General features: G+C 57.7%; 1 protein-coding gene across 1 annotated transcript in view; it reads right to left on the bottom strand.

Annotated features, from left to right (window-relative positions):
- Positions 1 to 550: 550 nt before the first annotated feature.
- PPL (periplakin) overlaps positions 551 to 21123 on the bottom strand; it is a 46025-nt gene continuing 25452 nt past the window's right edge. The window contains exons 9-22 of the mRNA XM_038762269.1: positions 20899 to 20994; positions 19876 to 19998; positions 18929 to 19075; positions 18179 to 18330; positions 17615 to 17712; positions 16986 to 17143; positions 15428 to 15606; positions 15177 to 15315; positions 12894 to 13087; positions 11308 to 11458; positions 7602 to 7685; positions 7230 to 7346; positions 4417 to 4509; positions 551 to 3286 (exon numbers count right to left, since the gene is read on the bottom strand). Of these exons, the coding sequence (XP_038618197.1) occupies positions 620 to 3286; positions 4417 to 4509; positions 7230 to 7346; positions 7602 to 7685; positions 11308 to 11458; positions 12894 to 13087; positions 15177 to 15315; positions 15428 to 15606; positions 16986 to 17143; positions 17615 to 17712; positions 18179 to 18330; positions 18929 to 19075; positions 19876 to 19998; positions 20899 to 20994 (4398 nt within the window). The 3' untranslated portion in view covers positions 551 to 619. The remainder of the gene's footprint in view (positions 3287 to 4416; positions 4510 to 7229; positions 7347 to 7601; positions 7686 to 11307; positions 11459 to 12893; positions 13088 to 15176; positions 15316 to 15427; positions 15607 to 16985; positions 17144 to 17614; positions 17713 to 18178; positions 18331 to 18928; positions 19076 to 19875; positions 19999 to 20898; positions 20995 to 21123) is intronic.

The following is a 21123-nucleotide window of genomic DNA, read 5'->3' as shown; positions in this document are numbered from 1 at the left end:
AGGCGAGTCGCCAAACGGTTCTGGGCTGCGGTTTCCCCCTCTATCTAATGGGAATGAGGTCTGTACCCACCCTGCCCTTTAGACTGGGAGGCCCCGGCGGGGTAGGGGACCGTTTCCGACCCGACCCTCCCGGATCCACCCCGGCGCTCGGCTCGTGGTAAGCGCTGAGCGGATGTCCCGACCACTGGGGAGGAACTCGCCAAGGGATGAAGGGAAAGATGACGCCGCCGAGAGGTCCGCTCAAGCCACCAAGTTTTTATTTCCGCGCTATAAATAAGATTTCCCATTTCCGTACACAAGTAACCGAAAGGCAGGCAGTCGGGAAGAGGGCCAGGGTGCAAGGCGGCGACGACACGGTTTCCCCCCTCGGCCGCACCCTGACGCCAGATCCCTCTGCGTGAGGGCGGGAAGGGGGAGCGCCCCCGTCCCCACTGGCACGGGGGCTCTCCGAAAGCCCCACGATCCCTGGAAGCGGGGGTGGGGGGGCAGGGGTGGGAGGGAGGCGCAGAGCGGGACGGGACGATAGGCGAGACGCCACGGGGGACCCGTGGGCTCCTCCACCCCCGCAGGCCAGCTGGCCGGCGGAGCCTCTTCCGGCCGGGCCCGGCATCTCCCGGGACTATTGCCCCCCGGACACGAGGACGGCCAGCTCCTGGATGGACATCTCCTTGTTGACGTAGCGGTCGTACTGGGCCTGAGTCAGGCGGCCGCTCCGCAGGGCCTCCTCGACGGAGAACTTGCGGCCCGACTTGCGGTCGTGGACCTCGGACGAGGCGCCGGCCGGCCCCTTGACGGTGATCTCCTCCCAGTCGCACTCCTGGCCCCGCAGCCGGTCGAACATGGCCCGGTCGATGAGGCCGGCGCCGTGGGCCTCGCGCGGGGACAGCTCCCGGCCCGAGTCGGGGTCGATGACCACGATGGAGCGGCGCAGGTGGTTCTCCCGCTGCTCCCGCTTGACGGCCACGGAGCCCAGGCGCCGTTGCAGGGCCTCGATCTCCGCGTCCTTGTCCCGGGCCAGCCCGCGCAGGTCGGCCAGCTCCCGCTCCAGGGCCCGCAGCCGGGCGTCCTGGGCGGCCCCGCCGTCCTCGGACGGGGTCCGGCTCCGCAGGCCGCGGGCCTCGGCGGCCGCCCCGTCGATCTCGGCCTGGAGCCGCTGGGCCTCGGCCTGCAGGCCCTGCCTCTCCAGCTGCAGGGCGTGGTTCTGCTGGCGCAGGAAGTCCAGCTCCTTGGCCGCCTTGGAGTTGCGGAACTCGAGCTCGGCCAGGCGGGCCTCCAGCCGGGCCACCTCGGCGTCCAGCTCCCGCTTGGCCCGGCCCTCCTCCTCCAGCCCGGCACGCAGCTCCCGGATCTCCTGCTCCGTGCCGCCCCGCTCCACCTGGACGCTCTCGGAGACCACCACCTTCTCGCGGCCCTCCAGCTTCTCCAGGGCGCGGAGCCTCTCGCCCAGGGCCTGGAGCTCGGCCTCGAGCTCCCGGCGGCGGCCCCTCTCCTGGTCCAGCTCCAGGCGGAGCTGCGCGTGGTCGCGGGCCTGCTGGGGGTCGGGCTGCAGCAGCAGCTTCTGCCTCAGGGTGAGCCGCTCCGGGGCCCCGGGGCCGGGCTCCTGGCGCTCCAGCTCGGCCAGCTGCAGGCCGAGGCGCTGCACCTCCAGCTCGGCCGCCTGCCGGGCCTCCCGCTCCCGCTCCAGCTCGGCCAGCTGCCGCTCCAGCTCGGCCCGCCGGCGCCGCAGGGCCCGCAGCTCGGCCCGCAGGGCGTCGGTCTGCCGCAGCTCCGCGTCCACGCTGTCGGCCAGGGCCCGGGCCTCGGCCTGCAGGGCCGGGTCCGGCTCCAGCCGCACCACCTCCTGCCGGACCACCTTCTCCTGGACCTGGGCCAGCTCCTCCTCCCGCCGCTCCACCCGGGCCCGCTGGGCCGCCCCCTCCTGCTCGGCGTCCACCTGCCTCTTCTGCTCGGCGGCCAGGGCGGCCCGGAGCTCCTCCACCTCCTGCAGGGTGCGGGGGTCCTCGCGCAGCTGCAGCACCTCCTGGACCACCTCCCGGGTCCGCACGGCCGGCGGCGTGGCTTTCCAGGCCTGGATCTCCTGCTGCAGCTGGTAGATCTCCAGGTCGCAGCGCTCGATCAGCCGGGTCTTGTCCACGATCTCCTCCCGCAGGCGCCGCAGCTCCCGCTCGGCCTCCGGGTCCGTCGTGTAGCGGATGACCTCCTTGGTGACCTCGCGGACCTCCGTCTGGGGGCCCCGGCGCCGCAGGGCCTCCAGCTCGTCCTGGTGGCCGCGCAGCTGCTCCTCGGCCCCGCGGAAGCGCCGCTCCTGCTCCACCAGCTCCAGGCGCAGGTCGGCCACGCGGCCCTCGGCCCCGGGGTCCGGCCGGACCACCTCGCGCACCTTCTCCTGCACCCGCACCTGGGCGCTCTCCTCCTCCAGGGCCCGGATCTGGCGCAGCAGCTCCGCCTTCTCCCGCTGCCGCCCGCGGGCCCGCTCGGCCTCCGCCTCGTACTGCCGCTTCAGCTCGCCGGCCTCCCTCTCGGCCGCCGCGTCCTTCTCCACCGTCAGCACCTCCTTGACGGCGGTCTTGCCCTCGGCCATGGCCCGCTCCCGCTCCAGCCGCTTGAGCCGGTCCCGCAGGAGGTCCAGCTCTTCCTCCCGCTGCTGCCGCCGGGCGCCCTCGGCCCGCCCGGCCACCCGCAGCCGCTCGTACTCGGCCTGCAGCTCGGGGTCGGCCTGCAGCTTCACCACCTCCTTCTCCGTGACGGCGGGCCGCTCGGCCGCCGCGGCCGCCGCCTCCTTTTCCGCGGCGGCCAGGCGCTGCTGCAGCAGGGCCGCCTCCGCCTCCCGGGCCCCCTTCTGCCGCCGCAGCTCCTCCAGCTCCTCCCGCAGCCGCGCCGCCTCGGCCACCTGCGCCTTGTCCCGCTCGATGCGCAGGACCTCCTTGACCACGTACTCCTGGCCGCCCTCCTCGGCCTCGCGCTCCAGCCCGCGCAGCCTCAGCCGCAGGGCCTCCAGCTCCGTCCGCAGGGCCCGGTTCTGCTGCTTCTCCTGGGCCAGCGCCTCCTGCGTGTGCCCGAAGCTCTCGCTCAGGTCGGGGTCCGGCACCCGCCTCAGCACCTCCTTCCTCACCACCGTCTCCGGGGGCGCCCCGTTCTGCAGGGCCCGGACCTCGCTCCGCGCGGCCCGGACCTCGCCCTCCAGCTGCTCCCGGCGCTGCGTCGCGTCGTCCAGCTCCTTCTTCACCTTCCACGTCTCCTCGGCCGGCGGCCCCGGGGGCCCCGATTGCGCTGCCGCTTCTGGGTGCTGGGACCGGGAGAGAGGCGTGAGCAGCCCGCGTTGGGGAAGGACGGCCTTAACGCCGGGCCGCCCGTCTCCTGGGGCTCCCCGAGGTAACGGCAGGGCGGCGGATCTCGTGGAAGGGGCGGGGGAGACCTCGAGATCGGGTGGGGAGGGTCTCGCGGGCGCCCGGTGGAAATGGACGAGGCGGCGCTGACGCCCCCCGTACGCTGACCTGTGGCCTCCCTATGGCGACTAAACAGGAGCCCTGGCCAAGTTGCCGCTTCCTAAATGGTCTTGCCAAGCGTTTCAAATGTACAAGCGCACGCCAAGCCTGCGGGGTTGACTGGGTGGGTGGACAAGGGAGTGACCCACATCGCTCCACCCACAGGGGACACTCCCGCGGGGGACAAAAACGTGAGCCCGGGGGCAGGACCACAGTTCTGCAGGCCTGGGAGGTCTGGGAAGACTTTGGTCCTCGCCATCCTTGGGCTGGCAGGTGGGCTGCAGAGAGGGCTTTTTCGGCAATAAACTCAAGCCCGCTCACGCAACGGGTGAACGTCTTTACTGGAGCTGGAGAACCGGGGGCTGGAATCAACCGGTAGACCAACTCTGGGCCAAGACCCAAAGTTCACCAGCATTGTTGGAGAATGGGGAACCTGGGGAGGGGGTCTCTTGGGGTCCTGGCCAACACTAGGTCTAGACCAAAGCTCCCTGAGGATGAGGGTCCCAAGAACAGAACGGAAGCTCTCTGAGGGCAGGGGGTGTCTACTCTGTTGACCGATTGACTGTCTTCTCCCATGCACTCGGTCCGGTGCCCCACACACGGTGGGGTCTCGGAACTCACTGGGCCTACCGACTTTGAAGTGCCAGAGGGACCCGGACCCATGTTGACCGGACCTCTCTGCCAGAATCCACTCCGAATAGTGTCATTCAACTGCCCCTGGGGCCTCCCTACACACCAAACCCACGATGCAGAGGGTCAAGGCGACAGACGCCCCAGTCCCCAAGTGCCCTAAGTGGGCGTTCAGGAATTGTCATTTCGACGACTCCGGCTGAGGACAGAAAACCGTACTCTGGCCCCGGGGTCCTCCGGGGCATGGGCCGCTCCCGGGATGACAGACGTTTCCCATCTTTCACTCCCCGACACCCTGTACCTGTTTGAGGAGATTCTGAGCAAACTCCAGATTCTGCAGCCTCTGCCTGTTGATGGCGCTCACTTCGGTGAACTTAGCGGACAGGGCAGCTTCCTAGAAGAAAGGCATTTGGGGAGAAAAATCAGCAGCCTGCTCATCCACCAGACCCGGCAAAAACACAGATAGATCCGCAGGGAGAAGCCAGCTGCCTAGGAAGAGCCTGAGTCTGGCAGTCCTCAGGGCTCGGTGCACATGAGCCCTCCAATCTGGTTTCTGTCCCCTATGCTCCACCGAAACTTCCCTCTCAAACGTCACCAATGACCTCCTTCTTGCCAAATCCAACAGCTCCTACTCTATCCTAATCCTCCTCAACCTCTCAGCTGCCTTTGACACGGTGGATCACCCCCTTCTCCTCAACACGCTATCCAACCTTGGATTCACAGACTCCGTCCTCTCCTGGTTCTCCTCATCTTTCCAGCCATTCATTCTCAGTCTCCTTTGCGGGCTCCTCCTCCCCCTCCCATCCCCTTACTGCAGGGGTTCCTTAAGGGTCAGTTCTTGTTCCCCTTCTGTTCTCTATCTACACTCGCTCCCTTGGTGAACTCATTCACTCCCACGGCTTCAACTATCATCTCTACGCTGATGACACCCAAATCTACACTTCTGCCCCTGCTCTCTCTCCCTCCCTCCAGGCTCGTATCTCCTCCTGCCTTCAGGACATCTCCATCTGGATGCGTGCCCACCATCTAAAACCCAATATATCCAAGACTGAACTCCTTATCTTCTCTCCCAAACCCTGCCCTCTCCCTGACTTTCCCGTCACTGTAGACGGCACTACCATCCTTCCCGTCTCACAAGCCTGCAAACTTGGTGTCATCCTCGACTCTGCTCTCTCGTTCACCCCTCACATCCAATCTGTCACCAAAACCTGCCGGTCTCACCTCCTCAACATCGCCAATATCTGCCCTTTCCTCTCCATCCAAACCGCTACCTTGCTTGTTCAATCTCTCATCCTATCTTGACTGGATTACTGCATCAGCCTCCTCTCTGATCTCCCATCCTCCTGTCTCTACCGACTTCAGTCTATACTTCATGCTGCTGCCTGGATCATCTTTGTGCAGAAACGCTCTGGGCATGTTACTCCCCTCCTCAAAAATCTCCAGTGGCTACCAGTCAAACTACGCATCAAGCAAAAACTCCTCACTCTCGGCTTCAAGGCTCTTCATCACCTCGCCCTGTCCTACCTCACCTCCCTTCTCTTGTTCTCCAGCCCAGCCCGCACCCTCCACTCCTCTGCCGCTAACCTCCTCACTGTGCCTTGTTCTCGCCTGTCCCGCCGTCAACCACCGGCCCATGTCCTCCCCACAGCCTGGAATGCCCTACCTCCACACATCTGCCAGGCTAGCTCTCTTCCTCCCTTCAAAACCCTACTGAGAGCTCACCTCCTCCAGGACGCCTTCCCAGACTGAGCCCCCTCCTTCCTCTCCCCCTCCCCATCCCCCCAACCCTACCTCCTTCCCCTCCCCACAGCACCTGTATATATGTTTGTACAGATTTATTACTCTATTTGTTTTACTTGTACATATTTACTATTCTATTTATTTTGTTAATGATGTGCATCTAGCTTTACTTCTATTTATTCTGATGACTTGACACCTGTCCACCTGTTTTGTTCTGTTGTCTGTCTCCCCCCTTCTAGACTGTGAGCCCACTGTTGGGTAGGGACCGTCTCTATATGTTGCCAACTTGTACTTCCCAAGCGCTTAGTACAGTGCTCTGCACACAGTAAGCACTCAGTAAATACGATTGAATGAATGAATGAACACATGTGCTCCAGTCCCCTGAACACACGTGAGCCAGGTACACCTCTCCAATCACCTGAGCGCATGTGAGCCAGGTACACTGCTCCAGTCCCCTGAGCAAGCGTGAGTCAGGAGCACCAGACCCCCCGCTAAATAAGCACAGCTCTTCTTCAGGCTCTCTGATCTCTGGAATCTGGCTGCCGTGACTTAGACTTTACACTCTGTCTCTCCCCATTAGACTATAAACTGCCTGTGGGAGAGGAGTGAGTGCAGTTGCAATCACCCGGGTGTTTAGTATTCATTCAGTTGTATTTATTGAGCGCTTACTGTGTGCAGAGCACTGTCCTAAGCGCTTGGGAAGTCCAAGTTGGCAACATATAGAGACGGTCCCTACCCAACAGCGGGCTCACAGTCTAGAAGGGGGAGACAGACAACAAAACATATTAATAAATAAAATAAATAGAATAAATATGTACAAGTAAAATAGAGTAATAAATATGTACAAGTAATAAATATGTACAAATATTACAGTGCTCTGCACTTGTAGATATTTTTATGTCCAGCTCCCCCATTAGTGTGAAAGCTCCTTGAGGGCAGGGGCCATGTGTCTTAATTCTGCTATCTTCTCCCAAGCACTCAGGACTGAGCTCTGCACTCAGAGGGCCCTCAGTCAGTACCTCTGCTCTTGCTGAGTTGTGGCGGGGAGCCAAGCCCCTAGTGAGTTCTCTCCTTCCTTCCAACCCCAGCCTCTTCCCCCAAATTCCATTAAGGAATTGGGGATCTGGGGAGCGGTTCAACCCGACTCCCGGGGCCTCGGCTTCTTGGCAAGGATTCGGCTCTGGGTTGATAGGTTGGGTGGCGCCATTTTTTGTGGTATTTGTTAAGCGCTTATTATGTATCAAACACTGTTCTACGCTCTGGGGTAGATACAAGTTGATCGGGTTAGACGTAGGCCATGTCCCACATGGGGCTCACGGTCTGATTGTACGCTCATTCTTGCCACTGGTCAGAGTCAGGCCTGGGACATCGTACCTCCTCCTTCACCCTGGTAGCTGGAGATGCAAGCCTGGGCTTCTTGCTGGCGGGGTCATTCCTTCTGTTTTCCAGGTCAAGCAGGGACCTCAGCTTCTCAGCTTCGAGCTCGTACTCCTGGATGAGTACACAGGCCAGAATGTCAGGTCAACGAGCAGGCAAACACGGGTCCAGGGACCAGGCCGCTGGTCTACCAGTCCAGGCTGTGGACATGGACCAGACAGGTCCACCTACCCAGACTGCAGAGACCACTCCCATTCCCAACGGTTGCCGGGCCCCGGACTCAGCAATCTTGAGCAGCCAGCCCCAGCCCGCCCCTCCTAACCCCAAGCGCTCCCTTGCCAGTAACCCCCATCCCCGGATGAGGCAGACCTTCACAGCCTGCCGGTACTGCTGCGCAGCGGCGGACACCTGCTGCACTTCCTGCTCCCGGCTCCCGATTTCGTTCAGCAGATTCTGGGAAACGAAACAGAGGCGTCAAAAAAAGGTAGTCATGGGCCTGGAGCTCACAGGTCGGCTTTGGACGTCAGAGCCGGAGCCCTGCCGAGAATAGGAATTATCTTGGCAATCCTGCCCTGGTGAAGGCAGGAAGAGGAAGATTTCCTTCCTCTCCCCCTCGTCCCCCTCTCCATCGCCCCCTTCTTACCTCCTTCCCTTCCCCACAGCACCTGTATATATGTTTGTACATATTTATTACTCTATTTATTTATTTTACTTGTACATATCTATTCTATTTATTTTTTTTTTGTTAGTATGTTTGGTTTTGTTCTCTGTCTCCCCCGTTTAGACTGTGAGCCCACTGTTGGGTAGGGACTGTCTCTATGTGTTGCCAATTTGTACTTCCCAAGCGCTTAGTACAGTGCTCTGCACATAGTAAGCACTCAATAAATACGATTGATTGATGAAGGCACTTCCCCACCCCAAAATCTGGGGTGGGGAGGAGCCTGGGAACCACAGGTTCTCCGGAGAGGAAGCAGGTCAATCACTTTTCCAACCCCACCTCAAACCCCAAGGAAGCTCTGTAGGGGCGGAGAATGCATCTACCAACTCTGTTGTGTTGTACTCTCCCAAATGCTTAGTACAGTTCTGTGCACACAGTGAGCTCTCCATAAATGCCATGGGTGGATTGATTGCTTCTCTGCTTTGTCCTCGCCAAAGGCCCAGTACAGCACAACTCCTCCAGAGGGACTCAGTCAATGGTCTCACTGGTGCAACTGGTGCTAATGACCGAGCTTGGCTGGCACGGCCTCTACTAGACAGCTCGGAAAGCGGGGGGAGGGTGGACCAGCGCTGCCTCCTGCCTCTCCTCTGCCCCGCCCCTCATTGGGTGTTCATCATCAATCGTATTTATCATCAATCGTATTTATTGAGCGCTTACTGTGTGCAGAGCACTGTACTAAGCGCTTGGGAAGTACAACTTGGCAACATATAGAGACAGTCCCTACCCAACATGTGGGCTCACAGAACTGTTCAGTAGAAGCAGTGTGGCATAGTGAATAGAGCATGGGAATCAGAAGGTCATGGGTTCTAATCCCAGCTCTACCACTTGTCTGCTGGGTGACCTTGGGCAAGTCACTTCACTTCTCTGGGCCTCAGTTACCTCATCTGCAAAATGGGGATTGAGATTATAAACCCCATGTGGGACAGTAGGTGAACCCTACTGAGAGCTCACCTCCTCCAAGAGGCCTTCCCAGACTTTTTCTTCTCCTCCTCCCCATCTCCCCCGCCCCACTTCCTTCCCCTCCCCACAGCACCTGTATATATGTTTGTACAGATTTATTACTCTATTTTACTTGTACATATTTACTATTCTATTTATTTTGTTAATGATGTGCATTTAGCTTTAACTCTATTTATTCTGACGACATAACACCTGTCCACATGTTTTGTTTTGTTGTCTGTCTCCCCCTTCTAGACTGTGAGCCCGTTGTTGGGTAGGGACCGTCTCTATATGTTGCCAACTTGGACTTCCCAAGTGCTTAGTACAGTGCTCTGCACACAGTAAGCGCTCAATAAATACGATTGAATGAATGAAGGAATGACAGGAACTGTGTCCAACCCAATTTGCTTGTATCCACCACAGCTTTTAGTAGAGTGCCTGGCACAAAGTAAGTGCTTAAATACTTAAAGAAGCAGCATGGCTCAGGGGAAAGAGCCCAGGCTTTGGAGTCAGAGGTCATGGGTTCTAATCCCGGCTCCACCACAAGTCTGCTGTGTGACCTTGGGCAAGTCACAACTTCTCTGAGCCTCAGTTACCTCATCTGTAAAAATGGGGATTAAGACTGTGAGCCCCACGTGGGACAACTTGATCACACTGTATCCCCCCCAGCGCTTAGAACAGTGCTTTGCACATAGTAAGCGCTTAACAAATGCCATCCTTATTATTATTAAATACCATTATTATTATTATTATTTATTACTTGAGCCAGGAGGATGAATACTAAGCTGAAACGCTATTTAGCTGTAAGCACCTGGAAGGCAGGGAGTGTGTGCCCACTCAGGCTGGGCGCTCAGTAAATGCCATTGATGGATGGGTGCTTCAGCCGTTGGAGTGTAAGCCCCTGGTGTTGCTCCCAAGTGTCCAAGTGTCCAACACACTGCCCTCCCGCTGGTGTTTGGTAAGCACCATTGACGGCCTCAGGGGGATGGGGCAGTGCTGCTCAGTGGAAAGAGCACGGGCTTTGAAATCAGAGGTCATGGGTTCAAATCCCGACTCTGCCAATTATCAGCTGTGTGACTTTGGGCAAGTCACTTCACTGGGCCTCAGTTCCCTCATTTGTAAAATGGGGATGAAGACTGTGAGACCCCCCGTGGGACAACCTGATCACCTTGTAACCTCCCTAGCGCTTAGAACAGTGCTTTGCACATAGTAAGCGCTTAATAAATGCCATCTTTAGAAAAGCAGCTTGGCTCAGTGGAAAGAGCCTGGGTTTGGGAGTCAGAGGTCATGGGTTCTAACCCCGGCTCCGCCACCTATCAGCTGTGTGACTTTGGGCACGTCACTTCACTTCTCTGGGCCTCAGTTACCTCATCTGTAAAATGGGGATTAAGTCTGTGAACCCCATGTGGGACAACCTGATTACTGTGTAACCTCCCCAGCGCTTAGAACAGTGCTTTGCACATAGTAAGTGCTTAATAAATTCCATCTTTAGAGAAGCAGTGTGGCTCAGTGGAAAGAACCTGGGCTTGGGAGTCAGAGGTCATGGGTTCTAATCCCGGCTTCGCCACCTATCAGCTGTGTGACTTTGGACACGTCACTTCACTTCTCTGGGCCTAAGTTACCTCATCTGTAAAATGGGGATTAAGTCTGTGAGCCCCATGTGGGACAACCTGATTACCGTGTAACCTCCCCAGCGCTTAGAACAGTGCTTTGCACATAGTAAGCGCTTAATAAATGCCATCATTATTATTAGTAGTAGTAGTAGTAGTATTATGGGGCACATGGGACCACAGGCCCAACCGAGGCTGCCTTGCAGGCTGCCCTTCGCCCGGTTTTGCCAGGCCCCTCCTTGGGCAACCACTGCCCCTCCTGTCCCTGCCCCATTACTGGTGCTGTCCAGGGGAAGTGAGGACCTGCCTGACTGAGCCCTTGTTTCCCCTAACGATGGCATTTGTTAAGCGCTTACTATGTGCAAAGCACTGTTCTAAGCTCTGGGGAGGATACAAGGTGATCACGTTGTCCCACGTGGGGCTCACAGTCTTAATCCCCGTTTTACAGATGAGGTAACTGAGGCTCAGAGAAGTTAAGTGACTTGCCCAAGGTCACCCAGCAGACATATGGGGGAGCCGGCATTAGAACCCATGACCTCGGACTCCCAAGCCTGTGCTCTTTCCACTGAGCCACGCTGCTTCGCCCACCCCTCTGCATCGAGTACACACGTGGCTCTGCACCCCCTAAACTCACCTCACCTTTACCCCAGTCCCACAGCACTCGGGAACAAATCTTTATTCTCCGCCCCTTCCCCTATCCATATCTTAGTATCTATCTCCGTCTATAGATTGGAAGCCCCTTGCTGGGTACTAAGTGCTCCATAGCCCGCGCACAGTAAGCTCTCAGTAAACACCACTGCTCGGTTACCTTCTGGTTCCTCAGCTTCGTCTCCACCTGGTCAACGCTGTCGGTCTCCTGGGGCTCGTAGCTCGGGACGTTGGCCAGGAACTGGTTCACATGGTCACAGCCGCTGCGGTAGCTGGAATAGGCTTCTTTTGCCTTTTGCAGGCTCCGGGACCTGGATGGGCGGCCAGGAGCCGTTAGTCAGTCAGTCACTCAGTCACTCGTATTTATTAAGCACTTACTGTGTGTGGAGCACTGTACTAAGCGCTTGGGAGAGTACAATATAACAATAAATGGGCACAACAAGCTTACAGTCTAGAGAAGCTAGACTCCCCTCAACTCTGCACCTGCTGGCCTCTGCTCTGTTTGACTGCAATTCATTCATTCAATCAATCATATTTATTGAGTGCTTACTGTGTGCACAGCACTGTACTAAGCGCTTGGGAAGTACAAGTTGGCAACATATAGAGACAGTCCCTACCCAACAGTGGGCTCACAGTCTAAAAGGGGGAGACAGAGAACAAAACCAAACATACTAACAAAATAAAATAGAATAGATATGTACAAGTAAAATAAATAAATAAATACATAGAGTAATAAATATGTACAAACATATATACATATATACAGGTGCTGTGGGGAAGGGAAGGAGGTAAGATGGGGGGATGGAGGGGGACGAGGGGGAGATTTATCAATTTATCAATTATCAATTTATCAATTTATCAATCATATTTACTGAGCACCTACTATGTGCTTGCAGGTAGACCAGGGCACAGCAATGGGGGAGAGCTAGGGAAGCAGCATGGGCCTATGTGTCAGAAGGACCCGGGTTCTAATCTCTGCCACTTGTCTACTGGGTGACCTTGGACGAGTCACTTCTCTTAGTCACCTCATCTGTCAAATGGGGATTAAGGCCGTGAGTCCCATGTGGGACAGGGATTGTGTCCAACCTAATTAGCTTGTATCTACCCCAGCGCTTAGAACAGTGCTTGACATATAGTCATATAGTATGTGCTTAACAAATACTATTACTATTATTAGCTTCATAGGTGGGGGTGGTCTGGGCCACAGTGAAGGGAAAGAACCTGGGGTCCTGCAGGGTGGGGTGAGGGGGGGAAGGAAACTTGAAGCCCTTTAGAAGAGGAGAAAAGGAGAGCTTTGAACCCTGTGGGGTAGAAGAGCTCAGGGCACAGCGAGGGAGGTGGGCAAGCCCAGAACACAGTGAGTGGGGAGAAGAAGCCTTGCAGGAGAGGAGAGAGGGAGAGCTTGGAACCCTGCAGGGTCAGGGAGCCTTGGGTGCAGCCGAGTGGAGTAGGGAAGCTTGGGGCCCAGCAAAAAGGGAGAACTTGGGGCCCTGCAGAGTTGGGGAGACCAGGATACAGCAGGGATGGGGAGACAGGGGTACAACAAAGTGGGGGAGCTCAGGGTACAGTGGGGAGGGGTGGGAGAGCTTGGGGCCCAGCAAAGGGGGGAGAGCTTGGAGCTCCACAGAGGGGGGAGAGGGAGGACCATGGGCACAGCATGGGGGTGGGGGGAGATGAGGCGGAGAAGCCCTCCCCCCCCAACCTCAGGTCGCCTCAATCCGACTGCAGCAGTAGCAGCAGACTCACCTGCTAGCGATCTGCTTGGAGAGGGTGTCGAACCGCTGCCCCAGCCTGCTGACCTCGGCTTCCTGCCGCTCGATGTCCGGGCAGTGCTCCTGGAACCCACTGGCCAGGGTGCCGCAGCTCCTCTTGGCCTGCTGCAGGTTCTGCTCTGCCTCCTTGAGGAGGGGCTGCGTGGCCTGCAGCTCTGAGCCCATGGCCTGCCGGAGGACAGGTGGACGGATGGTCACCTCTCATGGCCGGTGGCCAGGGGCCCTTAGGGAGAGCGCAGCAGTGGCCAGGGCTGGTCCCCCGTCAGTGGGTGAGGACAGAGGGCGGGCAGGCCGGGCAGCAGGTGGACAACAGGCAGAAGGAGAGGAAAGGAGACCCAGAGATGGTGGAAAGGAGCACTATGGTATCAGGAAGGGGAATGAGTCAGTACATTTCTGTATGAGCAACACTGGGATGGGTCCCCGTGCGTGGACCAAGAAACCAGAACATGAGAGGGCATGTGTGCCTGGAGAATACCAGAAGGGGGAAGAAGGGGAAAGGGGGTGGGGGGTGGGGTGGGATGTATATGCATGTATAGAACACCACAACTGGAATGTGTGTGTGTGTGCCTGCCAGGAGAATTCCAGAATGGGCACATGTTTGTGTCATGAGAGTACCAGAATGGCTGCAGGAGTGCAAATGCCAGAATACCAGAACGGGGTGCGGGGGGGTGGGGGGGGGGAGGGGTGTGTGTGTGTGTGTGTGTGTGTGTGTGTGTGTGTGTGTGCGCGCGCGCGCACGCCCATCAGGCCCTCTCTTTGCAGTAGCTGTGCCTACTGGAAAAGAATATGGTCCTGGGAGTCAAAAGGACATGGGTTCTAATCCTGGATCCTCCACATGTCTGTTGTGTGACCCTGGGCAAGTCACTTCACTTCTATGGGCCTCAGTCACCTTAGCTGTAAAATGGGGATTAAGACCATGAGCCCCATTTGGGACATGGACTGAGTCCAACTTGATTAGCTTGTGTCTGTCCCAGCGCTTAGTACAGTGTCCGGCACTTAGCGCTTATCAGACACCATTAAAAAACAACAAAAAACTCCAGAATCCTTGCTAAAGCAATGTTGCCCTGAGATCATCTTATTGTGTTGTCTGTCTCCCCCTTCTAGACTGCGAGCCCGTTATTGGGTAGCGGCCATCTCTATATGTTGCTGACTTGTACTTCCCAAGCGCTTAGTACAGTGCTCTGCACACAGTAAGCGCTCAATAAATACGATTGAATGCATGTGTGTGTGTGTGTGTGTGTGTGCGCACGCGCATGCACATGCACGTGCCAGGAGAATAATAGAACGGGTGTGTGTGGACTGACCAGGGAATGACCAAAATGTGCACGTGTGTGGACTAAAAGACCAAAATGTGCACATATGTGCATACGAGAAAATCAAAATATGAGCCAGGGGCCCAGGTAAGAGGACACTCCTACCCAGCTGGTTGCCTCTGTGTCAGGGTGAGAGAACTCAGTTCCTACAAGGGAAGGTTGGTGGCTGGGGGAGACTGGCTTGGGGACCATCATCATCATCATCAATCGTATTTATTGAGCGCTTACTGTGTGCACAGCACTGTACTAAGCGCTTGGGAAGTAGAAATTGGCAACATATAGAGACAGTCCCTACCCAACAATGGGCTCACAGTCTAAAAGGGGGAGACAGAGAACAAAACCAAACATACTAACAAAATAATATAAATAGAATAGATATGTACAAGTAAAATAAATAGAGTAATAAATATGTACAAACATATATACATATATACAGGTGCTGTGGGGAAGGGAAGGAGGTAAGATGGGGGGGATGGAGAGGGGCACGAGGGGGAGAGGAAGGAAGGGGCTAAGTCTGGGAAGGCCTCCTGGAGGAGGTGAGCTCTCAGTAGGGCCTTGAAGGGAGGAAGAGAGCTAGCTTGGCGGATGGGCAGAGGGATTGGGGGCATTCCAGGCCCGGGGCAGGACGTGGGCCGGGGGTCGATGGCGGGACAGGCGAGAACGAGGTACGGTGAGGAGATTAGTGGCAGAGGAGCGGAGGGTGCGGACTGGGCTGGAGAAGGACAGAAGGGAGGTGAGGTAGGAGGGGGCGAGGTGATGGACAGCCTTGAAGCCCAGGGTGAGGAGTTTCTGCCTGATGCGCAGATTGATTGGTAGCCACTGGAGATTACTGAGGAGGGGAGTAATATGCCCCGAGCGTTTCTGGACAAAGATAATCCGGCCAGCCAGGGTGCTGTTCAGACATGGCTTGGGGCAGTGAGCAGGGGGCAGGGGCAGCCACTCACCACCAGCTCCTGCTTCTTGTCATCCAGTGCCAACCCATCTGCGGGCATTGTGTCCTCCAGTGCTAGCTTGTTCTCCACCCGGGCCAGGGCCTCTCTCCCCTGCTGCAAGCTGCGCTCAAGCCGATTGGCTCCGTCCACCCTGAGGGTGCGGACAGTGTCTGGGACCCCTCCCCAACAACGGTCCTCCCCATCCCCCCACACGCCCCGCCGTCCACATCTCCCGTCACCACTTTCTCCGGCCCCGTACTTACTTCTCCTGAGCGGAGGTGAGGAGCTGCACTAGGCGATCGTACTTGCGGCTGGTGTCCTCCGCCCGGCTGCGCAGCAGGGCGGCACAGCCGCTGTCGGGCACCGCCTGGACAAAGGCCTCGCTCTCTGCCACACTGCGGGTCTTCTCAGGTTCGAGGTGGTGGAGCCGGTCAGTTGCGGCCTGAAAGGACCCAATCCCCACTCAGGGCCCAGATCGGGTGGACGACCCCACCCCGGCCCCTCCGCGTGCCTCCCCCCGCTCCGCCTGGCTCTGTCTGGAAGCATGGATGCCCACCGGCACATCAGTGCACCCGCCTCTCCACACTCTTCTTCCTCCTGTCCAAAGTTCACTTTAGCACTTCTCTCCTCACGACACCGGGAGCTCCAAGATGCTTGGGACCGTGTCCCTCAATTACACTCCCCCACGCTCAGTACAGTGCTCATCCCACAGCACACCTTCAGGTCCCTGAGGACCAAGGGCTGGAATGTGTCCCTTTCTCCATAACGCTCCCCCATGCTCAGTTTAGTGCTTGGCCTGCAATGCGATTGATTGACATTAAGGGTATCTTGGCCCAAGTGTGGGTGCAGGTGGGAAAAGATCAATTACCAGTATTGATTGAGCGTTTAATTCATGCAGAGCGTTGCATTGAGCATGTGGGAGAGAACACTGAATCAGCAGACAAGATCTGCCTGAACAAATCCATTGCTAGACAGGGATTTGGTGGTCCTGGTGGGAGCAAAGCCTGGACAGATTCTGGATAGAGCAGGGTAGGAAAGGGCAGTTTTCCTATCCCTGTCTAGAGCTAATAATAATAATCATAATTTGTTAAGCACTTACTGTGTGCCAGGTGCTGTGCTAAGTGATGAGGTGGATACAAGCAAATTGGGTTGGACACAGTCCCTGACCCACATGAGGCTCACAGCCTTGGGCAAGTCAAGGTTACACAAGGTTACACAGCAGGCAAGTAGCAGAGCTGGGATTAGAACCCAGCTCCTCCTGACTCCCAAGCCTATAGTCTATCCACTACGCCATGCTGCTCCTCATAATATTGGTATTCGTTAAGCGAGTATTATGTGCCAGGCACTGTACTAAGTGCTGGGTGGATACAAGCAAATTGGGTTACACAGTCCCTGTCTCATGTGAGGCTCACAATCTCAATCCTCATTTTATAGATGAGGTAACTAAGGCTCAGAGGCGTGAAGGGACTAGCCTAAGGTCACACAGTAGACAAGTGGAAGAGCTGGAATTAGAACCCATGACCTTCTAAGTTCCAGGCCTGTGCTCTAGTCACTACGCCATGCGGCTAGAGTGGCCAGTGACCATAGGGTAGTGGGATGATGTCACACAGGACCTCGGAGGACATACCGGGACCTGGAGTGTTCCTGAGCCGTGGCGTCCCAGCCAGGGTCAGACTGGCCAGAGATGAGGCTGAGGGCCATCCTGCCCAGAGCTCAGGCAGACGCCCCGGGCTCCTTCAGACAGAAGTCAGAAGCCCGGGCACACAGTGTGGTAAAATCAGGGGCCAATCGGGCCTCCGATTTCCCCCCCGACCTGGTCACCTTGAGGTCCTGGGCCCTCTCTGCACTGTCCTGTACAGCCCGGCTCTGCTCCAGCGGCGGTCGCAGGTGGGCGGTGATGGCCTTCTCCTGCCGGTCAAGGTCGCTGTTCACCTTGTCCAAACTGGCCAGCAGCTGGCGGCCCTGCAGGTCCGGAGCAGCTGGCCATGGGGCAGCAGGAGATTAGAGGTGGCCACGGAGGTCTCAATGATGGGGCAGAGGTGACCGCTGCCCCAGGCCCACCCTCAGGAAGGCTAACAGCAGGGCCGGCCTGACAGTGCCCTCTGTGCCTTTCTGCCCACTGGGGAGCAGAGGAGGCACAGGGAGCAGCTGAGGCCAACAGAGGCAGCGGAGGCAATGGAGGACAGCAGAGACAGCAAAGGCCAGCGGGCAGCGGAGGTCAGCAGGGACAACAGAGGCGGCGGAGACTGCACGGCGGAGTCTGAGCTCTGTGCTGGCGTTTTTAACTTCAGACTTCCTTCGTGGTGTATAGGAGCATGGGGCACAAAAGAGCCGTCCCCTCCCTAAAGAGCGTAATTAAGCAAGCTGACCACAGTTCCCTTGGGCCCCACAGAGGGGAGGTTCAGGCAGGCAAGGGGCAGGGCCGGGGCGGGGGAAGCCGCAGCACCCACCTCCAAGGTTCTCTGTCTTCAGGGCCTCATACCGCTGTTGCAGGGCCTTCCGGCTCCCTGCTGCCTTCTGCTTCACACTCCGGTACTGACTGCTCAGACTGCAGGCAGGGAGGTTTAGGGTCACAGCTGGGGTGAGGGCAGCCTAGAGCACAAAGCCCCTCCCCACATCCCTAGACGGCTCCATTGGCCAGGTGCCCACGCACCCCAGGAAACACTGGGCTTAGCCTGGAGGCGGAATGGAGATCGGGGAAAGGAAGGTGGCAGGGCTGGGAGTCAGACAGTCAACAGTCACATCCCAAGAGTGGACCCTGACTCAGCTCCAAGGACCCAAACCTGAGCCCTCTGTGACTCTTCTCCCCCTGCCCTGCCTAGGTACTGCTTACAGGGTGGACCTGTCAATCGGGGCCAGGGGCACGGCACAGGAAGTGCCCATCAGCCAGGGCCAGGGCCCAGGACTTACCTGTCTGTCAGGGCCAGGGCCAGGGCACAGGACATGCCCATTAGTCAGGGCTAGGGTCAGGGACCAGGATGTGACCATCAGTCAGGGCCAGGGTGGGGACATACCTTTCAGTCAGGGCCAAGGCCTCTGGGTCAGTGGGGGGGATCATGAAGCAGACCGCGGGGGCAGTGAGCTTGTTTCCGGCACCGTTGGTCACTTCCCAGGTCTCCCCGTTGTTCTTCTGGAGCGTGTAGCGGGCTCCCCGTGACACCAAGCCCTGGGGAGCGGGGGAGACGGTGGTTGGGGACAGCTGCCGGGGGGGTCAGCAGTCAAGGGAGAATGAGCAGACTGCAGGGGCAGTCACCCAGGGACCCTCTGGCCCTGAATCCAGGGGTCACATGACACCACGAGGGACACCAGAGTGTAGTGACATCACATATGCAATGGGTGGAAGTCCATCCCACATGCTCTCACCTAGAGGGTGTCCCCAGGAGACCCCTGACCCTGCCTCACTCCAGAGCCCTGTGTCACCCACGCTCCCACCCCCATGCCACCCTCCCCTCCCCACCGATCCCCAGGGAACACAGGCTCAGAGTCTGAGCTGCAGCAGAGGGAGGCTGGTGCTGGAGATGGAGACACCAAGAAACACGGGCACCGTGGGCAGTGTCCACTCTGAGGAGGGGAAAGGCTGACTGGATGCAGGGAGGTCACCATGGGGTCACAGGACACAGGTGGGCTCCTGGCAACCCAGCATGGGGGTAGTGCTAGGCTCTCTTGGGTTGCTAGGCAGTCTCCCCGAGACCTCCCTCACCCTGCCGAGGCCCCCAAGACCTCCCGCAGCCCCCTGAGGCTCCCCAAAGCTCGCCCCAGCTCACCTGCTCGCCCTCAAAGTCGCAGAGAGCCTCCACAGGGATGGGCTTCAGCGGGGTCTCCCGCCGGAACTTGAGAGGTGCCACCTGCTGTCCACGCTTCTCCAGGGCCCTTACCACGTCCTCGTACTTGTCCAGGGCCTTCTCCTGGTCCTGGCAAGGAAGACTGCAGCTGACCCCCGGGGGGCCTGGAGCCAGGGCCCGGCACCAAGGCCAGCCCACTCGGGATGGAGAAGGGGGCCGGACATGGGTTCCAAAGGGCCCTGACCCGAGACGGAGCTGCTGGGGGCCTCAGGGTGGGCAGGGTGCATCCCTGGGCCTCAGCTCGGCTGTTGGATCATGAATTTGTGATGGGCAATGTATGGGACCCACGCTGCTATCTCAGTCGAGCACGCTGGGCCCCATAGGCACTCACAGTACAGCATGCTGGGCCCCATGGGCACTCAGGAATAACAATAATAACAACAACAATAGTATTTATTAAGCACTTACTATATGTCAAGCACAGTGCTAATCACGTTGGACACAGTCCCTGTCCCACATGGGGCTCACAGTTTAAGGAGGATGGAATAAGATTGAATTTCCATTTTATAGATGAAGAAATTGCCCAAGGTCCGCAGGCAAGTGGCAGAGCTGGAATTAGAACTCAGGTCCTCCGACTCCCAGGCCTGAGCTCTTTCTACTAGGTCATGCTGCTTCCCAGCAGTGCACTGGGCCCCATGGATGCTCAGAACAGTGAGCTGGTCCCCATGGGTGCTCAATACAGTGCCCCATGGGTGCTCAGTACAGAATGCAGGGCACTCTGGTGCCCATTCAGCATTCTGAGCCCCAGGGGTGCTCAATACAGCATACTTTGTCCCGTGGTCGCTCAGTACAGCACTGGATGCCATAGGCACTCAGTAAATGCCAATCCCACCACTATTGGCCATCATTAGTATGGGCAGGACACTCACATCAAGGTCCCGCAGCAGCGACTCAATCTGGAAGCTGTCCTTGAAGTCGGGGCTGTACTTCTGGTCCAGGTCCGCATCCACCTTCCTCAGGAGCTCCTGGGCGTCCTTCACATCTCTGTGGAACTGCAGGGTGACAGAGAGGTCACCTGGTCTAGCGGCTGGGCAGGAGGCCCTAGGGTGACACCTCAGAGGAGCTCAGAATGGCCCCCCGGGTGTCCCCTCCCCACTCAACTGCTTGGAATATTGTGATCCTGAACTCAAATGCTCCCCTCCACCCCCACCTCCCCGGGAAACAGGCTCAGAGTCACCTACCGGCCTGGCTCAATTCCCACCCAGAATTCCCTACACATGACTAAAGCCCTGTGCTCTGTTTTTTTAATGGTATTTGTTGAGCACTTACTGTATGATAGGCACTGTTCTAGGCGCTGGGGTAGATACAAAGTAATCAGATTGGACACGGTCCTTGTCCCACATGGGGCTCAGTCTTAACCCCCATTTTATAGGGAAGGTAGCTGAGGCCCAAAGAAGTGAAGTGATTTGCCCAAGGTCACAAAACAGACAAGTGGCGGAGCCAGGATTAGAACCCAGGTCTTTCTAATTCTCAGGGCCATGCTCTATCCACTGCGCCACACTCTTCCCAGGTTTGGAGCCTCCTGAACCTCCCACCAAAGGAGGCCTCCCTGATTTCTCCTCCCAGCCCACATTTTCCCATCCCAGGGCTGAACTGCCCATTGCCCGCCCCTCCGCATGAGTCAATTTCTATCCTCTCCTGATATGCACTCGTCCATTCACCGACCGTTTTTCCACTCTTGTCTTCCTCTTACTGGTGACTGGTTTCTCTGATCAATCTCTCCTTGCCCCACCTCTTCCCCCAGGGTTCCTAGCTGCCCCTCTGGGGGCTCCTCCCCCCCACCAGCAACCCTAGCTCAGGTGTCCCCTCCCTATCCCCAATTCCTTTCCCCTTCCCCCAGCCAGTGGTCATCCTCCCTCACCCCCCTCCAGCCCCTGAGACTCAAGCCGGACCTGGTGGTAGTCCTCCATGTACTTCAGATGGCTCTCCTCACAGATGAGCAGGTTGAGGTATTCCTTCCAGTCAGCATGGACAGCTTCCATGTGAGCCTGCATCGTGGCACCAGAGACAATGGAACCCCACACACGGAAATCTGGCACCCCCTGGACTCCTCATTTGGAGCAGGTTGGAGGATGGGGGGGCTGGGGGAATTTGGGGAGAGGGGAAAGGGAATGGTC

The sequence above is a fragment of the Tachyglossus aculeatus genome, chromosome 21 (genome assembly GCF_015852505.1).
Source record: "Tachyglossus aculeatus isolate mTacAcu1 chromosome 21, mTacAcu1.pri, whole genome shotgun sequence".
NCBI lineage: Eukaryota > Metazoa > Chordata > Mammalia > Monotremata > Tachyglossidae > Tachyglossus > Tachyglossus aculeatus.
The sequence above is the reverse complement of the archived record's forward strand: the minus strand, read 5'-3'. Positions and strand labels throughout refer to the sequence as shown.